At 42.5% G+C, this 18,445-nt stretch overlaps 1 protein-coding gene across 1 annotated transcript in view; it reads left to right on the forward strand.

Annotated features, from left to right (window-relative positions):
• The first annotated feature begins 12,826 nt into the window (after positions 1-12,826).
• LOC115357998 (contactin-associated protein-like 4) overlaps positions 12,827-18,445 on the forward strand; it is a 107,563-nt gene continuing 101,944 nt past the window's right edge. The window contains exon 1 of the mRNA XM_030049766.1: positions 12,827-12,911. Coding sequence (XP_029905626.1) covers positions 12,827-12,911 — 85 coding nt within the window. The remainder of the gene's footprint in view (positions 12,912-18,445) is intronic.

Here is an 18,445-nt window from a genome sequence, read left to right on the forward strand (position 1 = left end):
TATTAAAAAAATTTAAAGACCATAAAAACTGTGTTAGATTGCCAAAAAGAATAAAACATGGGACCTTTAAAAAAAGGACTGACAGACTCCCCTTTGATTTGTCCTCTTATACCATTAGTGACCCCATATCTCCACCTGCTCTGCGTGAACGCCTCAACTCCGCTCTTTCATTTCTGAAAGTTTGCTCCTCCATAGAGAAGATTGGAGAAGATTGGAGCTGCAGGTGGGACGTCCCCCAGCAGTAGCTGTCTCTCTGCAGGCTGGGCTCCTCCTCAATGTCCCTTCATGTTCGTCCGGGCTGTTCAGGCCTGGCTGCTGGCGACAAATGTCCCGCAGGGCCAATGTCATCTGAGGTTTGTGTCACACACCCCGCAGGACACAGGGCCTATATTTATCCTCACTTGACACCTGTCTGCACATCTGTCTTCCTGTCCGTGTGTCCGCCTGCTGTGTTCATGTAGCTGCCTCTAATTGTCTGCCTGCCTCTATGCCTCTGTGCTCTCCGACAGCATTTGAGGCAAATTCTTATATTACACTTTTACCCTGGGGGAGGCAGGCTATTACATGCGGTATACAAGCAAGATCACGTAGTACAATTAATGACTTACCCAGACTGAGGCAAGATGTTCGACACCATTTTCACCTCTGCACGTCCACTGGTTTCCTTTCCTGTTGGTAACATTTTGTTTTTGTGGAAATAAGACAGCTTTGGAGTTGCTGTAAAGTTTATTTCTTCACTTTGACTGAGCTAGGCTAATGGCTCCCATAGGCGTCAAGTCTTTATGCTAAGCTAACATGAAATGCTATCCATAGGAACTGAACCACTGGATGTACAGAGGCGAAAATGGCATCTAGTCTCAGACTGCATACGTTGGAAAAAGAGTATTTTGCTCAAAACGTTGGAGTATCCCTATAACTGGTCTCAGAGAAGCCATGTGTGTTTAATGAAAATATATATAAATGCATGTGCATGGTTATATCTAATGATGTACTGTTTTCTCTGGTTCTCTAGTTGGATATAAGGCTCAACAATTAATCAAAAATATGACCAAACTTTACATATGGCCAAGAGCATAATCCAAATAGCAGGAGCTGGCTTTTCTTTCTTTCTTTCTTTCTTTCTTTCTTTTTGATAAAGCTAAGATGTATAACAAAATTCCATTAAAATGAAGTACTGTGGTGCTGCAGAGATGCTGAGAAATTGGTGGTATTCTCCAAATGCAAGACAACATGTTTGGTACAGACCAAAGAAATTGAATTGGTTTAATTAATTGGTTTATGGTTGTTGAAAAAAAGCTATTAAAATTATATTTTACTGGGGTTTGCTCCATAGAAACGGAACTGAATTACCCAATTTAATTCCTGTGGTTCAGACCGCTGTTAAAAATATAATTTTAATAGTTTTTAATGAAAATGGAAATTATGATGTGAAAATGAACATGAGCAGTACAACAGGGAATTACATTTCAGTTGTAATATCTGTCAAAATAATTGCAGTGTTTTTGTTTTGTTTGTTTCCTTTCCTTATTGCTGTGCTATCAGCCTTTACCCTGACTGCTAACATATGGGATAAAGATTCATTCTTCCTCCTCTTCATCCTCCACTACAGTAGAGACACCGTTTTCCAGCAACTCACAGGTTAGAGCCTGATTAATTTCCTCTCAACAATCTTTTAATTAAGGGGGCGAAATGAAATTCTACTTTTAGATTTAATGAGACGGTTTCTCCTACTTCTACAAATAGATTACTAATGTATAAAAATAGAGAAAATTGCATTTTCAGCCGGGGTGAAAGCCGTGAAGCTTCCAGTAACTGCAGCGCCCTGATCAATAGAGCACCTGAGAGGATATTGTCTTTCGTTTGCTAAATTGATGTTATGTGCCTCACAAACTCAGTGGAAACAGTTCAATATGGCAATACAGTCAGATTGGTTCGGGAAGGAACGCAAATCTGTAATTAATATCAGCAAAGTGGGAAGAAAGCTGTAATCTCTAAGGAAGCAAATACCTCATATCAGAGGCATTAACTGTCACCGGAGGAGGAGAGTAATGGGCGCAGATTAAATACACCCAGCTGACACCAAACACTGCTCATTTTTTAATGAATTAAATCAAACAGTTGTAGTTAGTGTTTATTATCCTTGTAGCCACTGGGATTTACAATGTTCTTGTTAGAATAGAGAACCCATTCAAGCAGCTATTAGCAGGTTTTATTTTCCAGCTGAAGAGGGTTTTATATCTATGAGGGGACAGAAAGAGAGGGAGAGGGTGTGTGTGTGTGTGTGTGGCTTCATGAAAAAGTGTGAGCTTCCTTAGAAGAGAAACGAACAGGATTAAGAAAGGTGTTGTTTGTAGGCTTATGATATTCAAATGTGTCAAGGATAAAGCAGAGGAAACATGAATACTGATCTCACTTTCATAGACTGTTGCATCTGCTTTCCTCTCTGACCTTCTTTCGTAAATCCGGTCTTATAAAGCAACACCTTCAAGGCTGTGTTTGTTTCCATCACAAGGCATGACTGGACAGAAACATGAAGCAGCTCCACGACGGCTGACAAAGCCCTCGCATGTTTTCACACGATTCATTATTTAGATGCAGCTTTCGCCCGTCCGCCGGGCTCGCATGTTCACCCTGTGTTTGTGTTTGAATTCCATCTCGCGGTCCAAACCTCGCTAAGAGACTCCAAACTGTTGACAAGTGTCAGTGTGAGCGTGATTGCCTGTGTTTGTTTGTTTGTTTGTTTGTCTGTGTGTTATCCCTGTGATGGACTGGCAACCTGTCAACGATGTCTCCCTGCCTTCCGCCCAATGCATGCTGGGATAGGCTCCAGTCCCCTGTGACCCTGAATTGGAGACAGGGGGTATGGAAAATGGATGAATGAATAATACATCTATGGCGTGGTGAGGTACTTCCAGCAGCCAGCAGCGATGGAGACACTGATTTTTATTTTACTTATTTATTTATTTTTTTCAGCCAAATGGCCTGCCAAAGACTCCACACATCCAGTAGCAGATGTTGTGAATAGAAAGTGGAGTAAGAGTGCATTGATCACTTGGCTGCCTCCATTTGTTTTGCAAAATAAATATGGGAGTGTGAAATAAAAAAAAAAATAAATAAAAAAAAAAGAGGAGAAGGCAGGAGATGGTGGAGTGGCTCAGGAACAGCTGCAAAGCAAAACGATTCATTTCATTTACCAGCAAATTAAGCTGTCATATCAGCAGCAGTGACTGGATGGGGCACACTGAACATAAAGCCTCAAATTATTGTCTTATCAGCTGCTGCTGCCAAATGATTTGCCCTACAGTCTGAGAACACTGAAAACGATTGGCAAGTCCGTCCATGTGAATTATAAGATCTTATCTTTGTATTTAGATAACTTTATTTATACAGGGAAGGGCTGCTGAGCATGCATGTTCTTTCTCGGCAACAGTCACACACAATTACACCTGGGAGCTGGCCAGTACAACCACTACTGGCCCCTGAGCAACTCCACTTATGAAATTTCATCATCTGATATCAACTTGACCATAAAGGACATTGTGGTGAAATAACCTCCATTTCCTATCAATATTTAGACAGTGAATCCACTGATGCAGAGCTACCAGCAATTCCTGAGTAAATGTACTGTACTGAAAATATTAGCACTGCACCGGCATGAATATTCAGCACTGACTAATCCCATATTTAAATGTGTTCCCATGTTTACTTGTCAAAACCTATGTGAGATCTAAATGGCCCGACTAAAAGTAAGCACTCGAACCAGAGATAAAAAGGTTTAATTAGGACTGATACAAATTGTATACATCAGCAAAAGCACACAGATATTTCTAGGGGATTTCTTTGCCCCACACTCACACTCACACTCACTCACACACACGCACACACACACACACACACACACACACACACACACACACACACACACACACACATACACACACTTCTTTCTTCTATAGTGCACATGATGTATTGCACTGAGAAAGGCATTCCCGTGCCTGTGAGCAGTTTACGGAGCAGCATTGTGCTCTGGCTCCACCTCTCGTTCCCTTGGCCACAATAAAGGCCTGGCTCCTCCCCATCTCGTCTATTTAAAGGACGTTACTGGGCAAACTAAATAAATAGGAATAGCCAGGAGGAAGGAAAAGTCAACAACAGTGATGTGATCCGGAAATAAAGAGCTAGCCACCCAGCTGGGAGCTGGCATTGCAGGACTCAATGGTTTGAAATCAAATGCCAGCTTTGAATGGGTTTACTGCTTGGCAGGCGAAAGAGAAAAAGAAATTCCTCCATCTACCGTAAGCATATGTTTGCGTGTGTGTGTGTGCGTGTGTGTGCGTGTGTGTGTGGTGTTTGTGTTACACAGTGAAACAGCGACGGCATGAAGGACTGAGGGACTGGGGGAGAAAGAGAGCAGCCAAGTGTGTGAGCATGCATTTGTTTACATATTAATGTGCACAAAATATTTCAATATCTAAGTGCAGCGCATGTCTGGATAAATGAGCCAATTATTTTCACAGAGTCCGCTGAGACTCATGGGCACTACGCTAACTAGAGCTAACAACAGGTGGGGGAAAAAAATTCAGTACTCACTAGATGCTACGTTTACCTCAGCAGCTTGATTCTGTTCTCTGGATTAAAAAATCGCCTGCAAATGTTACTTTCAAATTCTGTTTGACTGCAAATTTGGAAATAATTCTCTACACAGGTTTAAACAAGAGGAACAAGTTATTTGGAGCTAATTAAAGTTAGAAACCTTGGTAGTCGCTGAATCGGTACGAGCTCTTGAGGCGCTGAGCTGCTGACCTCTGACCTCTCTGAAAGGGGAGGAAAATGTCTGGATGAGGATCAGTACAGCATCTCATCACATTACAAATAATTCTGCCTTCTGCATCACAGCTGAGTTGAGCTGCTGCCGCTGCTTTGGTGGCAGAAACAATCTGATTAAACCTCAGTGGGTGGAGCCAAAGACCCACAGCGCAAGTTGGCAGACTGGCAAACTGGAATGGAAGAGGGAGTTCTGTCCAAATTATAAACAAAATATAAAAATGACAATGACGTCTTCATTTCATTCATGAATTCTGCAGGCTGGGTGACTACGGCCCATTGCACAGACTAAAGCTCTTCAGCTGTGCAAGCTGTCTGCTTACAAAGTACATGTATCTAGATTGATTCCTGCAGGTTCAGTCTGAGGTTATACATATTTTTTTTCCATACAGGGGAAATTCAGACCTTGTTACACTGGAGAACGGGATTTAAAAATGGCAGCCATGCAGGAATGTGTAGAGTTTAAAAAGAGAAAAAAAAAAAAGATTATAAGATCTCACCTGGCAGAGTGCAGTTCGATTCCAAATCTGAGCCCTTTGCTGTATGTCGTCCCCTCTCTCTCTCCCTGCCTTTCCTGTCTCTCCACCATCACTATCGAATAAAACAGAAATACAGAGAGAAAAAAAAGATGGTACGAATGGATTCTGCCAGATTCTCCTCAAAATCTGCAACCACTGTCATTTGGAACAAGCAAAATTATATCTTTGTCTTTTCTGGATGTTGCTCCTTACCAGCAATTTGCCTTTTGTGTCCCAACCTGAAACACATGACCCTGAAACAAAAGATTGAGTTGTGTTTGCGCAAGTGTTCCTTGTCTCAACTAACAACCATCTGCTGACACAGATAACATGGCTAGAGTGTCATTTTTTTTTTTTTTTTTTTTTTTTACAATATTAGCTCTCTCTTCTCTATCCCATTGCCTTTTTGGGTTTCTCTTTGGGTTTCATTTTAACGTTGCTTAGCCAGGATTTTTTTTTGTTTGTTTGTTTGTTTGTTTTTGGCCCTGTCCGTTGAGGTTTAGCCCAGCCAATGGGATTTCTACCTTCAGAGCCACAGCTATGCCTCTGAAAAAAAAAAAAAAAAGTTTGTGGAACTAAAACTCTAATCTGCACCAGATTAACCTTTACAAATGAGTTAGTGTGAATGGAGCGATGTGATATGAACACTAAAGTTGTTCGCAAACGTCGCTGTGCCCCCTCAGGTCGGGCAGCAGCCTGCTCCTTCCTGTCAGCAGCACCGAGCTCTGCTGCACTGGAGGGGAGGAAACTGGCCGATGATCAGACACTGGGCTCTTTCAAGACAGGCCAAAAAACTTTTCTGTGCCGAAATGGATTTTCTGCAAAGTACTGAATGGCCTACCATTTCTTTTTACCCCATTTCTTTTAATTCTTTTTTCCCCTCTCTATGGTATTTTACCTGTTCTTTATCATTTTTCTGTACCACTTTGAGTTTTGCTTTTAATGAAAAACGCATTAGGGAATAAAATTTGCATGACTTATTCATTATCACATGGCCTGGTAGCGATAACAGGTATGACAAAACCTCTTTGTATACTCTTTAGAAAGGGAGGATATTTTCATTGCAGTATGTAAGCGATGTCTCGGACGAGCCCGCTGAGATGAGAAGATACATATTCACAATACGAGAGGAATGAGTTTTCTCACACCTCAATTGTCATGTGGTTTCCTCTTCCTCATGATTGTAAGGCAGTTTTGACAGATCTTTCAGATGTGGCAACAAATAATCATATTTCCCATCTATGAAAATAGAAAGTTCTGTTGAAAAGGACTTTTCCTTTATATTTTCAAATGTGTTTCCCCTACCTCGAAAGTATTGAGTGGGTGTCAAGGACCAAGCTGGTAGACCAGAGAGACACAGGTGTTTTGTTTTTTTTTGGAAATATGTTTGTTTTTACATACAAAAAGCAAAAAAAGTAATAAAAATACCTGTGACAATAATAATGGGCCCATAAAAGAGGTCAGCATAGCAGAAGTAAACCAAAACACAAAGGCCTTGCTCAGACTGCAGGATTTGTTTCTCAAATCAGACTGTCTGCACTGTTGAGACAAGCAATATTTGCAAGTGATCAGATTGGATTTGTGTGTTCAGCCACGTCCAGCCTATCTGCATTGCTGTGGTAATGATGGAGGTGTCACCTGCGCTGGCCTAAGCCTTCCCCAAAGTGCCAGCAGACAATTTATTTCAGCTGCGTTGTCGTCCATACCGCTCTGCTAGCAGCAGCATGGATTCTGCTGTAATGGCCTTCCATCACTCTGAATTTGACATTATCATTGTGTGTTGCATTGCAAGTGACGTAAAAAACACAGTTTGAAATCTGATCTGGGCGTCCAGAGCGTCCGCACTGACACACACACACACACACACACACACACACACACACACACACGCACACACACACCTGTAGAAATCTGATTGGGAACACATTTCAAACTGCCTTCAAATGCGGTGATTTGTGAAAACTGCAGTCCATGTGGTTTTTTGCCGTCCAGGCCTTCCTAAATCAATCTGAATACAACCTGGATGTGCCAAAAAAACGGATCTGGGCTGGCAGTCTGAACAAGGCCAAACAGAAGGGAACTGAACAGCACAAATTGATCTGACAAACTGAGGCATCAGGGAAACGTACAGTGGCTGATCAGGGGGACACACAAAGACATAACCATTTAAACAGACTACAGTAACGACAAAGCCTCTCAGCATAGCACAACACAATATTACCTAAGGAAAAATGATTAAACAGCAATATCAAAAATCCAGCTGTCAAAGCATAATAAAAAAAATCAAACTAGACCAACTACTGCTCTGCCCGTGATGCAGGAGGAACTTGGTGCAGTCCAATTGGCAGTCAGCAGCATTTTAAGCAGATCTGATGCAGCTCGGACTCCTTTTGTTGGCCTGCCGGAAAACTCCAGCAGCAAACCCCAGGAACTGGTAACTCAAAGAAAACCAAGTGAACTTCAAGAAAACTAAAAAGCTTAAGTTAATGAAACATAATGACCAAATGCATGCACTCCAAACAGCTAAGCCCGCTGTCAAAAAACACCAATAAAACCGGGTATGTTCTGTGGAAGCAAAATCTGTGTGTCGCAGTTATATTTTTTATTTTGTGCATGTGCATGTGCATGTACAAAAAGGACACCTAAACTAAGTCAATGAAACGGATGAAAAAAGTTCCAGCCATTTCCTGTGGTTCAGTGTTTGGCTGCTGGTCACAGAGGGCAAAGAGAAGAGAAATGTCCTTGGGTGAAAAAAGCTGGGGAGATAAAGAAAGAAAGAAAGAACGAAAGAGTGAGAGAGAGAGAGAGAGAGGAGGCTCAAATGACTAGAGCCCTTTGAAGCTTAGCGTCTTTCTGTCAGTGTTTCTGTCTGTCAAGGTTTTATTGTTTAAAGGGATTTCACCTGGCAGGACAGCAGATATTGCCACTATATAGTCCACTGATTTCTCAATGTGCAGTTTGTTACACGGGCACTGAGGGGTAACGGCCATGCTGTGTATGTGTGTGTGTGTATGTGTGTGTTTGATCCCTTGTCACTTCTGCACTCTCCTCACTGGGTTAATATGACCCAATCCCCCGGCTGCCTCCTCCTGCAGCGCCTCACTCATGTGTCTGTTCTGAGTCATTATTCTTTACATACTGTGTGCTCTTTACTTCATATGAACTTGTGCCTCTTCTCATTTTTGTCGCCAGCTATCATTCTTTACTATACATGCTTTGTTGAATGTGATAGTGCAGCAGCTCCATCATCACCATTGGCAGCGCAGTGTGTCAGTGGAGAAATGAACCAAGCATGATGCAACCCATTCTGTCTCAGCAGTAAGGGCTTGCATTAATGCCAGAGGTACAGTAAAGCAGCCTGTGAAAATTCACTGGCCAGAGCGTGGCCATCCAGATTTACACACAAAAATAAAATAAAGTCCCTTTGCGCCAGGCATGACTGTGCATAGACAAATAAATCTCTCTCTTTGTTATATTTACTTATGAGGTCGTGCAAAATGAGATTGCACAGAATTCACAAACATTTCACAACACTGATTTCCCCGCATTACATTAGTGGATAATGTCTTTGTAAAGATGGCATAAAGGCAGAGTTTGTATATTCAGAATGCAGCTCAAACAACTGTGGTGCAAAAATATATGCCAAAAAATACACCAAAAAGTTAAAAATTCCCACCAACTTACCCCCTCTGGCCAGTTGTGTTAAAACGGAATCAGTTCTTCCATATTTATTTATTCATTTACATATGGTTTATTTGATAGGGCTAATACAATGTTCATAGACAAACTGAAAATGGCTCTCCAGTGCAAGGGCCATAGTGTTTGTAGCAGATGCTAATTTACGACACCTGTCCCTAGAAGGGTTTTCATAAAAGTCAGAGATTGCCACACGACCAACCTTTCCTCAAAGATTCAGGGTTGTGTCTGGATGGTAACCCTAGATTTGCAAAACTCTCACACACTCTCGCACACACACATTCAGCACAGTAATGCTTGACTCTGCTCAAAGCCTAATCTTAATCTAATAACCTAATCCTTAACCCTATCTGCATGAGTTTCACAAATCTGGGGTTACCATCTAGACACGACCAGTTTCATGGTGTTATGTGTATCTGTTCGGAAGTTAAAAATGTGTTTTTATGTGAATCCATGCCTACTGTTTCACCCCACTTTGGCCAATTGCTGTTAAAAGTGAATCAGTTCTTCTTTGGCCAAAAAACAACCTTTCCACCAACTTTCATGCAAATCTGTTCATGAATTCTTGAGATATCCTGCTAACAAACAAACAAACAAACAAACAAAACAGACAAATTGGAATGGGGTGAAAAACAACCACTGTCCAGCTCTGTTGGAAGATGTAATAAAATGTAGATCTACTTTGCTCTGATGCCTTGTAAGCAAAAGAAGTCTCATAAGACGAATTCAGCGACAATTTTAGCCCTAGGCGCCATTTGGGAAATGAGGCCATGAAGTCGATGGAGCGATTATATCTGTTTATAACCCTGTCTCGATCACGTGGGATTCCTCATAATGGAAGAAGGCGAGAGGAGACCTCATCTCACTGGCTGCCTAACCCTTTGAAGACGGCCATCTAACAAAGATCAATGGCAGCCAACACATGGCCTTGATAGGAAACAACATAAGAGCGAGGATCAAAGCCTGCATAGGTGAACACTATTAAGGCTGACCTGATAGTGCTACCACAGCTGATGTTCATAGGGAAAACTACTCAGGGTTACCACTCAGGGCAAACAAGTCTTTAATCCTGTTTGTTAAGGCCGGTGCATTATTTGGCCTTGTGTTATCAGAAATATTTGTAGGTGAGTAAAATCAGCCAGTAAAATCGGTATACATGTTAAGTGTAATGTCAGTCTTTTGGTGTAAAATCAGTTTATGGGTAACAGTTTGTGCGACCATGGGATGCAAATGTACAACTATTTTATATATTAAAATCTTGTGGCACTGAGTGATATACAAAGTCATCATTTGCAAACAAAACAAAACTTAAAACAAAAACTCATCATACTATGTCTAGGAGAACGTAAATTACCTACCATGCACTATTAAATAGTTTGTTTCAATGTGTACCATCAGTGACTCTGTCAGAGGTACCACTTTTTCAAAGGGTGGACAGCTCATTTTGCAATTGAAATGTTCATGTATAGTCAATGAATGTATGCAGGCAATGTATGGCTAATTATGAAGTGTCTTAGTACTTTGCGCCATGCATCCTAACAGGCATTTCATCTATAGTTAGTGCATCAAAATGACTGATGAGCTGTATCAGACTAGAATATTCATCAGTCTGAGATCTTACATATTCAGACCTGGTAGTGTGCAGAGACGCTGAGCGGGACAGGGGTGAGAATCTCCAAACAGGCACCTCCAGGGTGTCTTGATGTCTCATTTGGCTGAGGTGCCACGTTACTCTGAGGTCCCTGGGTTGAATTCAGCGTTTGTCCTTTTGTCACTCCCGTTCCCATCTTTCTTGTCTCCCAACTGTCTCCTACAGCTGAAACTCAATAAAAAATGAGCTTTGAAAGGTCACTGGGTTCCTGGGGAGTCTACTTTTTTGATGTTTGATGTTCATAACCCTGTTAACAGAGTAAATCCTATATAATTGTATCTGTGATCTTTCACTGAGATAAACAAATATGTAATATCAGATTGGATTGGAGCCAGCCAAAGTAGTTTATTTCTTTAGCAAAATAGTTTTCATTTCCATTTTCCATCCAGAAACATGGAAACAATAAGTTTCTGTTCAAGATAAGCAAACACTCATTTATTATTAATATTTCAGGATCATGTCACCTGGGTTATAGAAAATATCTAGTGTTGGTATTCAGTAACTGAAGTGAATGACTAACAAATCCCTCGACTCCCTGCAAGCCTGGAGCTTATTTGTACTTGCTGAGGACTTGTCCTACCAACCAGAAACATGGTGAAGTTGAACATGGCGGTGACAAAAACCTATAAAACTCACAAACCTTCAACAAAGATAGAATATTTATGTGTTAGAGAAAGTCTGAGAATCTTTGTCCTCATGCCTTATACCAAGGCTGACTAGAGGCTGACTGAGTTAAAACAAGCTACATGAATACGGAGTGTTTTAAGGAGAAAGCAGAAATTAAATAATGTGCATTTTTGGTGCCTGTTGTCTTGTGATGATCACCTCCAAAAGATAATTTTCCAGTGCCTTTTAATTACCTCTTCAACTTCGGTTAGCATGGATTGATTCTTGACCAATCACAAAGTAAAAAATACCATTTAAACACGTTGAATTATGCAAACTGTTAGTGTTGAGTTGTGATTAATTTCTGATGATGAAATAAGCAAAAAAATTGTGGAAACTTGCTCGAGTAAAAATATATAATAAAATTAAAAGTCAATTTATGCTCAAGGAACCATCACAATGCATGAACACACCTCATACATTTGTAACTTCATGCGTGTATACATCAGCGTGAAAAAACACCACACAGGTTTCACAGCACACTGACCTTTACATAACCCATTATACAGTGACAAAGACTGATGGATTGCCTGTGCCCAGTAGGAAATATTCATCTCTTACTGACATTGCAAATGGATGAAAGAAAATTCTTTGTCTCACGCTATGACTCAGAGAAAACATCAGTTAGGATTGGAAAAGGATGCAGTCAAATGTCATGATACTGTCTCCCAAGCATGATGTAGTGGTGAATTGGGTAACATGTGACCTCAAGTTGGTGATCATCATGAGTCAAGGCAACCACCAGAAAGTGAAATATTTCAATTATTTTATGCTTTAATCTTTTTAAAATCTAAAAATCTTTTTTTTATATATATCTTATTGAATATCAAAATATATTTGATATTTGTGTGAATGTGTTGGTGCAATGAATTTTTCGCGAGTTTTTTTTTTTTTTTCCTTCTGACATCCCTGGTCCCTGCAAAGAGCCCCATCTGAGAAAATGTCTTTACATGATCTACTATAGAGAGGCTCTTATCAGTGCAGCCACCCTTACATATTCTCTCGTTTCACTTACTGAGCGAAATAACAGTGAAACTGAACTGCTCCTCATTTTGCTGAGAACCCCCTCCAGGGCGCCCCTAGGGGCTCTGTGGCCCTCAGTTTGGGACTATTAGGGACTTCTTCAAGGATGTGAGAGGGTGGGGGCGGTGCGCCGGACTCGGACCTGTGCCAGTCTAGTAGAGGCACCCCCTTCCCCCCTTTTTTCTTCCACCCTCTCTTCCCTCCATCACTCGGCGGAGAGCAGCCAGTCTGCGCGCATCCTTCTCTCCACTGGGCACCGGCACTCCGCTGCACAGTACTGCACCGGCGGACGCGGCAGCAGCGCAGCGCACCGGCTTCCCAGGAGCGGAGCTGGAGGAGAGCAGAGGAGGAGGAGGAGGAGGCGGAGGAAGAGGAGGAAGAGGACCCGGTCTCTCTCCCCTCCGACAGGCGGGATTGTTATAGTCTGCAGCATCCCGTCGCTTCCATCATGCCTCTGGGGAGTAAAAGACTCGTTGGGATTATTGGACAGATCGCCTTGCTTCTGCTCGGCTCCTACGGGACAAGTGGAGAAGGTGAGCGGCACTTTGCGCTGTAGCTGAAGGAGAGCAGCGCGGTCTGTGCGGGACAAAGTGCAGGATGTCTGTGCTGCTGTTTAATTGAAACGGCTCCCCACCGTTTATTATAGCACTAACATCATTCGGCCACTATATAGGGCAGACATGGGGGTATGAGTCATTGTTGGTGACACATGTCTGTCGATTAGTCTTTTACTAAGTGGGGGTACAGGTTCAATGAAAAATATACATATGAGAAACTATTAAAAAAATATACATTCAAATGGCAATAGAAGTGCAGTCTGCTATTTAAAATGGATTCGTTAAAAATGTGAAATAAAATAAGATAAAATAAAATAAAAATACGCCAAATAAATATATATTTTTGGAAACCTTAAGTTCATCATCTATGAAATTAAGAGACTCCAATCTCTAAACAAGGTTGTTATTTTGTTACTCCAGTGGGCCCTTTAGGTCTCTCCATCAGAAAGTATCGCCACTTCTTCTTCTTCTAGTTTTCATTCATTTTGTGAAAGCAGACACTTTTTCAAGGAGCGCACGTCTTCCCAATGTGACAGCATGAAAAAACACAGCGGGGAGCCATTTGGGCTGCACGCTAAGACTTGATGTGAGCGGCGACCTGTTTCTCCAGTTCTGGAGAAGTAGCTCATGCAGTTTATTGTGTGAATTCAGTGGATAAAACACTTGGCTGGGTTTGATCCGACCACCGCGGGGGGCTGTTGTTGAAAAGCAGCGCACGTCCTCTGGGGATTTACGGGTGTCAAGTTTTAAAAGAAAGCGAATCCCATGCGTTGCGTTCTTATTTTTAGCAATTCCAGCATTTGATGTGTTCTCATGAGGGAGCCTGTGTGTTTGTGCCAGGCTGTGGTCTATCCGTGGAGATGGGAGCGCGGTGCAGGAGCAGGAGCAGGAGCAGGAGGATGCTGTTGTGCCGCTGCTGCCGGAGTTTTTGGCGCAGCGCCTAAGCTCCACTTATTTCATACTTGGGGTTTAAGAAGAGGTCCAAAAAAAGTAGGTTCCTGGCCGCAGGGGTCACTTGGCATGTGGAATCAGCCAAGAGTTTGCTATTCAACAGATACACAAGAGAATTTATAAAGGATCAGGGGAGAGAATTTGCCTTGCAGGAAGTGTGGGGGATTTTGAAGAGAAGAGAGACAGACAGGCAGCCAGCCAGATAGATAGATAGATAGATAGATAGATAGATAGATAGATAGATAGAAAGATAGGTAGATAGATAGATAGATAGTAATTAGAGCAGAAGGCTGTACACCTCTCCACCCCGCCCTCCATTGTTGGGAGTCCTTAGGTGCATTTTAGTTGTTATTTTCCTCCTGAGGGGTTTTAGTTAATTGTTCCAGTGGCTGAGTGTTGAATCAGGCTTCCCTGTTGTAAATACTGTACTCTCCTCGGCTGTTGCTGTAAATAAGAACAGGTTCTTTGTCAGTTCGTCTGCTTGTAAAGGCAAGCTGACAAAATGTTCAATAGCAGGCCTGACGTGCCTGCACTGAGGTGGAGGGATGGATGTACTAATGGATAGGTATTGTAATTGCTCAGCTGTATTGATCACATGAGATGTGCGTTGGCAGACAACAGCTGTTGGAAAGAGGAGCGTCGATGGTACACAGTGAATGGGATCCAAACACAAACTGAACAGGTTGGCTGTTTTGTCTCAGGACGCATACTGGCTGCCGTATGGAGCCTGAGACCATGAGACAAATCACAACATGCAGTTTTTACTGAAACACTACAATGGCCCTCCTTGCCAGTTCACTCCTTGCAGACCATATATCATCCATTTAATGAACTGTCTTCTGTCCAGATTGTACTTTCTAAGCAATGAAAACTTCTCAGTCTAATAAGGCGCTAATCATTTCATTCATCAGCTGTACACAGTTTCTCTCAATTTCCCACTCAACTACCCCCTCCACCTCTCTCTGCCTCTCTCTCTCTCTCTCTCTCTGCCTCTCTCTCTCTCTCTCTCTCTCTCTCTCTCTCTCACTCACACTCTTCCCCTCTCTCTCTGCATGACAACATCATCACCATCTCTCCTCTTTGGGGCTGTCATTCTCTGTCTTCTTTGTGATGATTAAGGACCTGTGGAGCGTGTTTAGTCTCATGAACGACAATATAGCAACATTCATAATGAGCGTGTGTGTATACACGTGTGTGTGTGTGTGTGTGTGTGCATGTGTGTTCATTCAGGTAATGAATCATGCAACACTAAATGATTAGGCTCCAAGGGGAGGATCTCTCAGGTTATATATAACCATAATGCTGTCCTTCTATCACTCCCAACACACACACACGCACACACACACACACACATGCACACACACGCACACACACACACACACACCCACACACACACGCATACACACATCATGCTGAAATTACTAGTAGTATCACTTTGCCTCCTACAGTGGACAAGTAATCACATTTCTTTTGCTTTGAGGCAAGCATGCACTTTCAGGTCAACACTGCAGCCACTTGTCAGCAGCTGCACTTTGCTAACAAATTACCGAAAATGCCATTTTCTCTCCAATTTGATTATTGAGCCGGTGGAAGCAGCAGGGCAACGCTGAGGTGTGTTTCATCATTCAGATGGTGGAGACTGTGGGGCACCTTTAGATGCATTTGATTATTCAACTAGGCGAGGCTCAGAAGGGAACTTTAAGGTTGTTGTTTTGTTCTCTGAGTGCAGGAAATTCATCTCCCCCAATCCGGAGCCAGACAGATATTAATCTGGTAAAAAATATGCTGGGAAAGGAGTTGATTTAAATTTGGGCCTGGCTGCCTATTTCATATGCCGACAGCCCTGTCTCATCAGAATTTATTACTTTTCAATGAGCTGGTGGTTTGTACTGAGAGAACATAAACCTCTGAATAAAATCAATTTGGTGTGAATGTGAGAGACATTTCCCGGCAAAACCTACTGTCCTTTATGCCTCACGAGAGGGTGGGATCTTAGGGAGACAGCATGAGGAAAGGGGAAAGTAGCAGGGGATAAATCACCCTCACTTTTCTTCTTTAGTGTCATTTATGAAAATGTGTGTAGTAGAAGTGGAGTCATGAATGGGATCTGATTAAGTCAAGGTTACATAAAGGTGGCGGTGGCTGGTGGTGTGAGCCCGGAGCTGCCAGTCATGAATCTAGATTTATTAATCCAGGGACAAGTAGTTAAGCGATAAAAGTGACAGAGAACTGCAGTCCATCCATCTGCCTTTGTGACCTGTGGGATTCTGTATTTGCCCAAGGCCAGTTCCCAGTAGATGTCTGCCTCCCTAAAAACGGGCCCATTCATCAAACGGGCCTGTCATTATTTCAGATGACTTGTTATCGGTCCAAGAATCGGTCACGCTCTGCTGAGGTCACTATTCTCTGTCACTCTCTTGAAGCAGTGGGGATTGGTCATTAGTGGCAAAAAGTGTCTATTAATGTGAGGGGACTTTTTTTTTTTTTTACGTAAATAAATCACCTTCTTGCTATTCTTTATCACTAATTGATGTAACACAGCGGTGATTCAATCTATATCCAGTTCATCAAAGCTTTCCCGTTTGCTGTTTTAAACCCTCCGTCTGTCTGGTGTGAGGTAGCTCTTTTTTGGGAAAACTCCTCTGCTTCACAGGAAGTGATGTTCCACATTTCCAGCTTGTTTTGGAATAAACACAGTAGAACTTGGTGAGCAGTGATGGCCACCACGGTTGAATAGACAAAGAAAAAAGAGCGCCACCTACAGAAACTCAAACTCCATAGGGAAGGACACAGCTCCCCGCCCTCACACAATTTGATTGCAGAAAAACCACAGCAGTGAATGTTTCGCACAAAAGATGCAGACAAAATGAACAAATGAGGAACTTGTGTATCATCATTATACACAATAGCCAGTAATCATTATGATAATTATTTCAATTATATACTTAAATCTAAAGAAGAACTTGAAATCCTTCAATTAAAGTAAATGCATGAAAATCACCATAATTTAGCGTAATATAAGCTTCCTGCAGACATGGATGCAATAGTAGGCAGACGGCGACTGCGATGATGCACGTACGGCTCCTGTGATGATGGGCTGAGTGGAGAAGCAGAAAAGATGTGGGTGGGGAGGCGGGAATGAATCGGAAGACCTGCTGTTTACTTTGGACGGACCAAAGACATTAGCAGCAACAAAACGGAGAGTTTCGAGGAGATGCTTTCAGAAGGTGGGAGAAAGTATCGCCACCTGTATGATTCCTCTATGAAGGATCATGAAGATAGACTGACAGCTGCCAGTTCCTGTGGGGGAAGAGGAACAGATCTGTCTTCTCTCTTCACTGAGCAACAGCAACTATATCATCAGTCAATCCATGTTTTCTGGCCGAGACATGAACAGAAACCCAATATTCCCTTTCTGCTTCTTTGTCTTCCCGTTTTGAGCGACTGGATAGTGGTTTTGTTCTACAGCGCCTCCAAAACGCATGGCATTTTGAGGATCACAGCCACCATGACAACACGAGAAGCGTGAACACCCGATACACGAGGGTTACGGGTCCACACCCCCTCAGTTACATCTGTGTCTGCAGGGAAGCATGAACCAATTTACAAGGTTATCACCTGACAACGAGAAAAAAGGGATGTTGATCAAGCCTAACAGCTGTTTATCACATCCATTCTTGCACATTTTTTTTTTCAGGGTAGCAAACCAAATGCTGCGTGATCAAAATGCATTCAGAATAATACACCAAGTAGCGTGCGATCAAAATTCTGCAGACAGACCTGGCTGATATCCTGCAGAGGGACCACTGATGTGTGAAGCAGTGGGACCACTGGCATTAAAGGCTGTAGCTAACACAAAGCTGAGCCCGAGCTAAACATTCGAGGTGAAACAGAGACAGATATCTGAGGAGGATTTAAAGGACTCTATTAGTGGGATGGGGAGATGGCAGCAGAGGAGGGGAGGGGGGGGGTCAGATAGACAAGGACAGATGGGAGTGGAGAAGAGAGGAGGGGAGAGCAGGAGGAGGAGGAGGAGGACAAGGAGTAAACAGGAGTGAAGGTAAGGGAGGAATGAGGACTAAATAACAGAGGAGAAGAAGAGGAGTTTGGTTCGGTGTCTGGACTGGACACTAGTTGCTGTTCCTCTCTGTTTTTAAGCTGCGAAGTGACACTCCCAGCTCCCTCTCCCATTTCATCCCTCAGTGGGTTTTCATTGTGTCTGTGTGTGTGTGTGTGTGTGTGTGTGTACCGCAAGCCACCCAGAGCCAGATTCTCCTTTCTCCTGGCTCCCCTCATCATCTCTCTCTCACACAGCTGCAAGGCTATTGGGTTCACAGCAACAAAAGTCTCAACAATTAAGTCTGCCTCAAAATCGTGTTCTCCCCGAGAAATCGCCACCAGTGAGATGCAATAATTGCCGCATGTTTCCAAGACAATCACATTTTCTTTGAACAAAATACTGCTGAAATAGTTTGAGTGATCTTCTTCGATGATACTGTCACTTGCTTATGGAAATTAGTGAAACTGCAGTGACAACAATAGAAATGTATACCACCACA

This window comes from Myripristis murdjan, chromosome 4 (assembly GCF_902150065.1).
Source record: "Myripristis murdjan chromosome 4, fMyrMur1.1, whole genome shotgun sequence".
Classification (NCBI taxonomy): domain Eukaryota; kingdom Metazoa; phylum Chordata; class Actinopteri; order Holocentriformes; family Holocentridae; genus Myripristis; species Myripristis murdjan.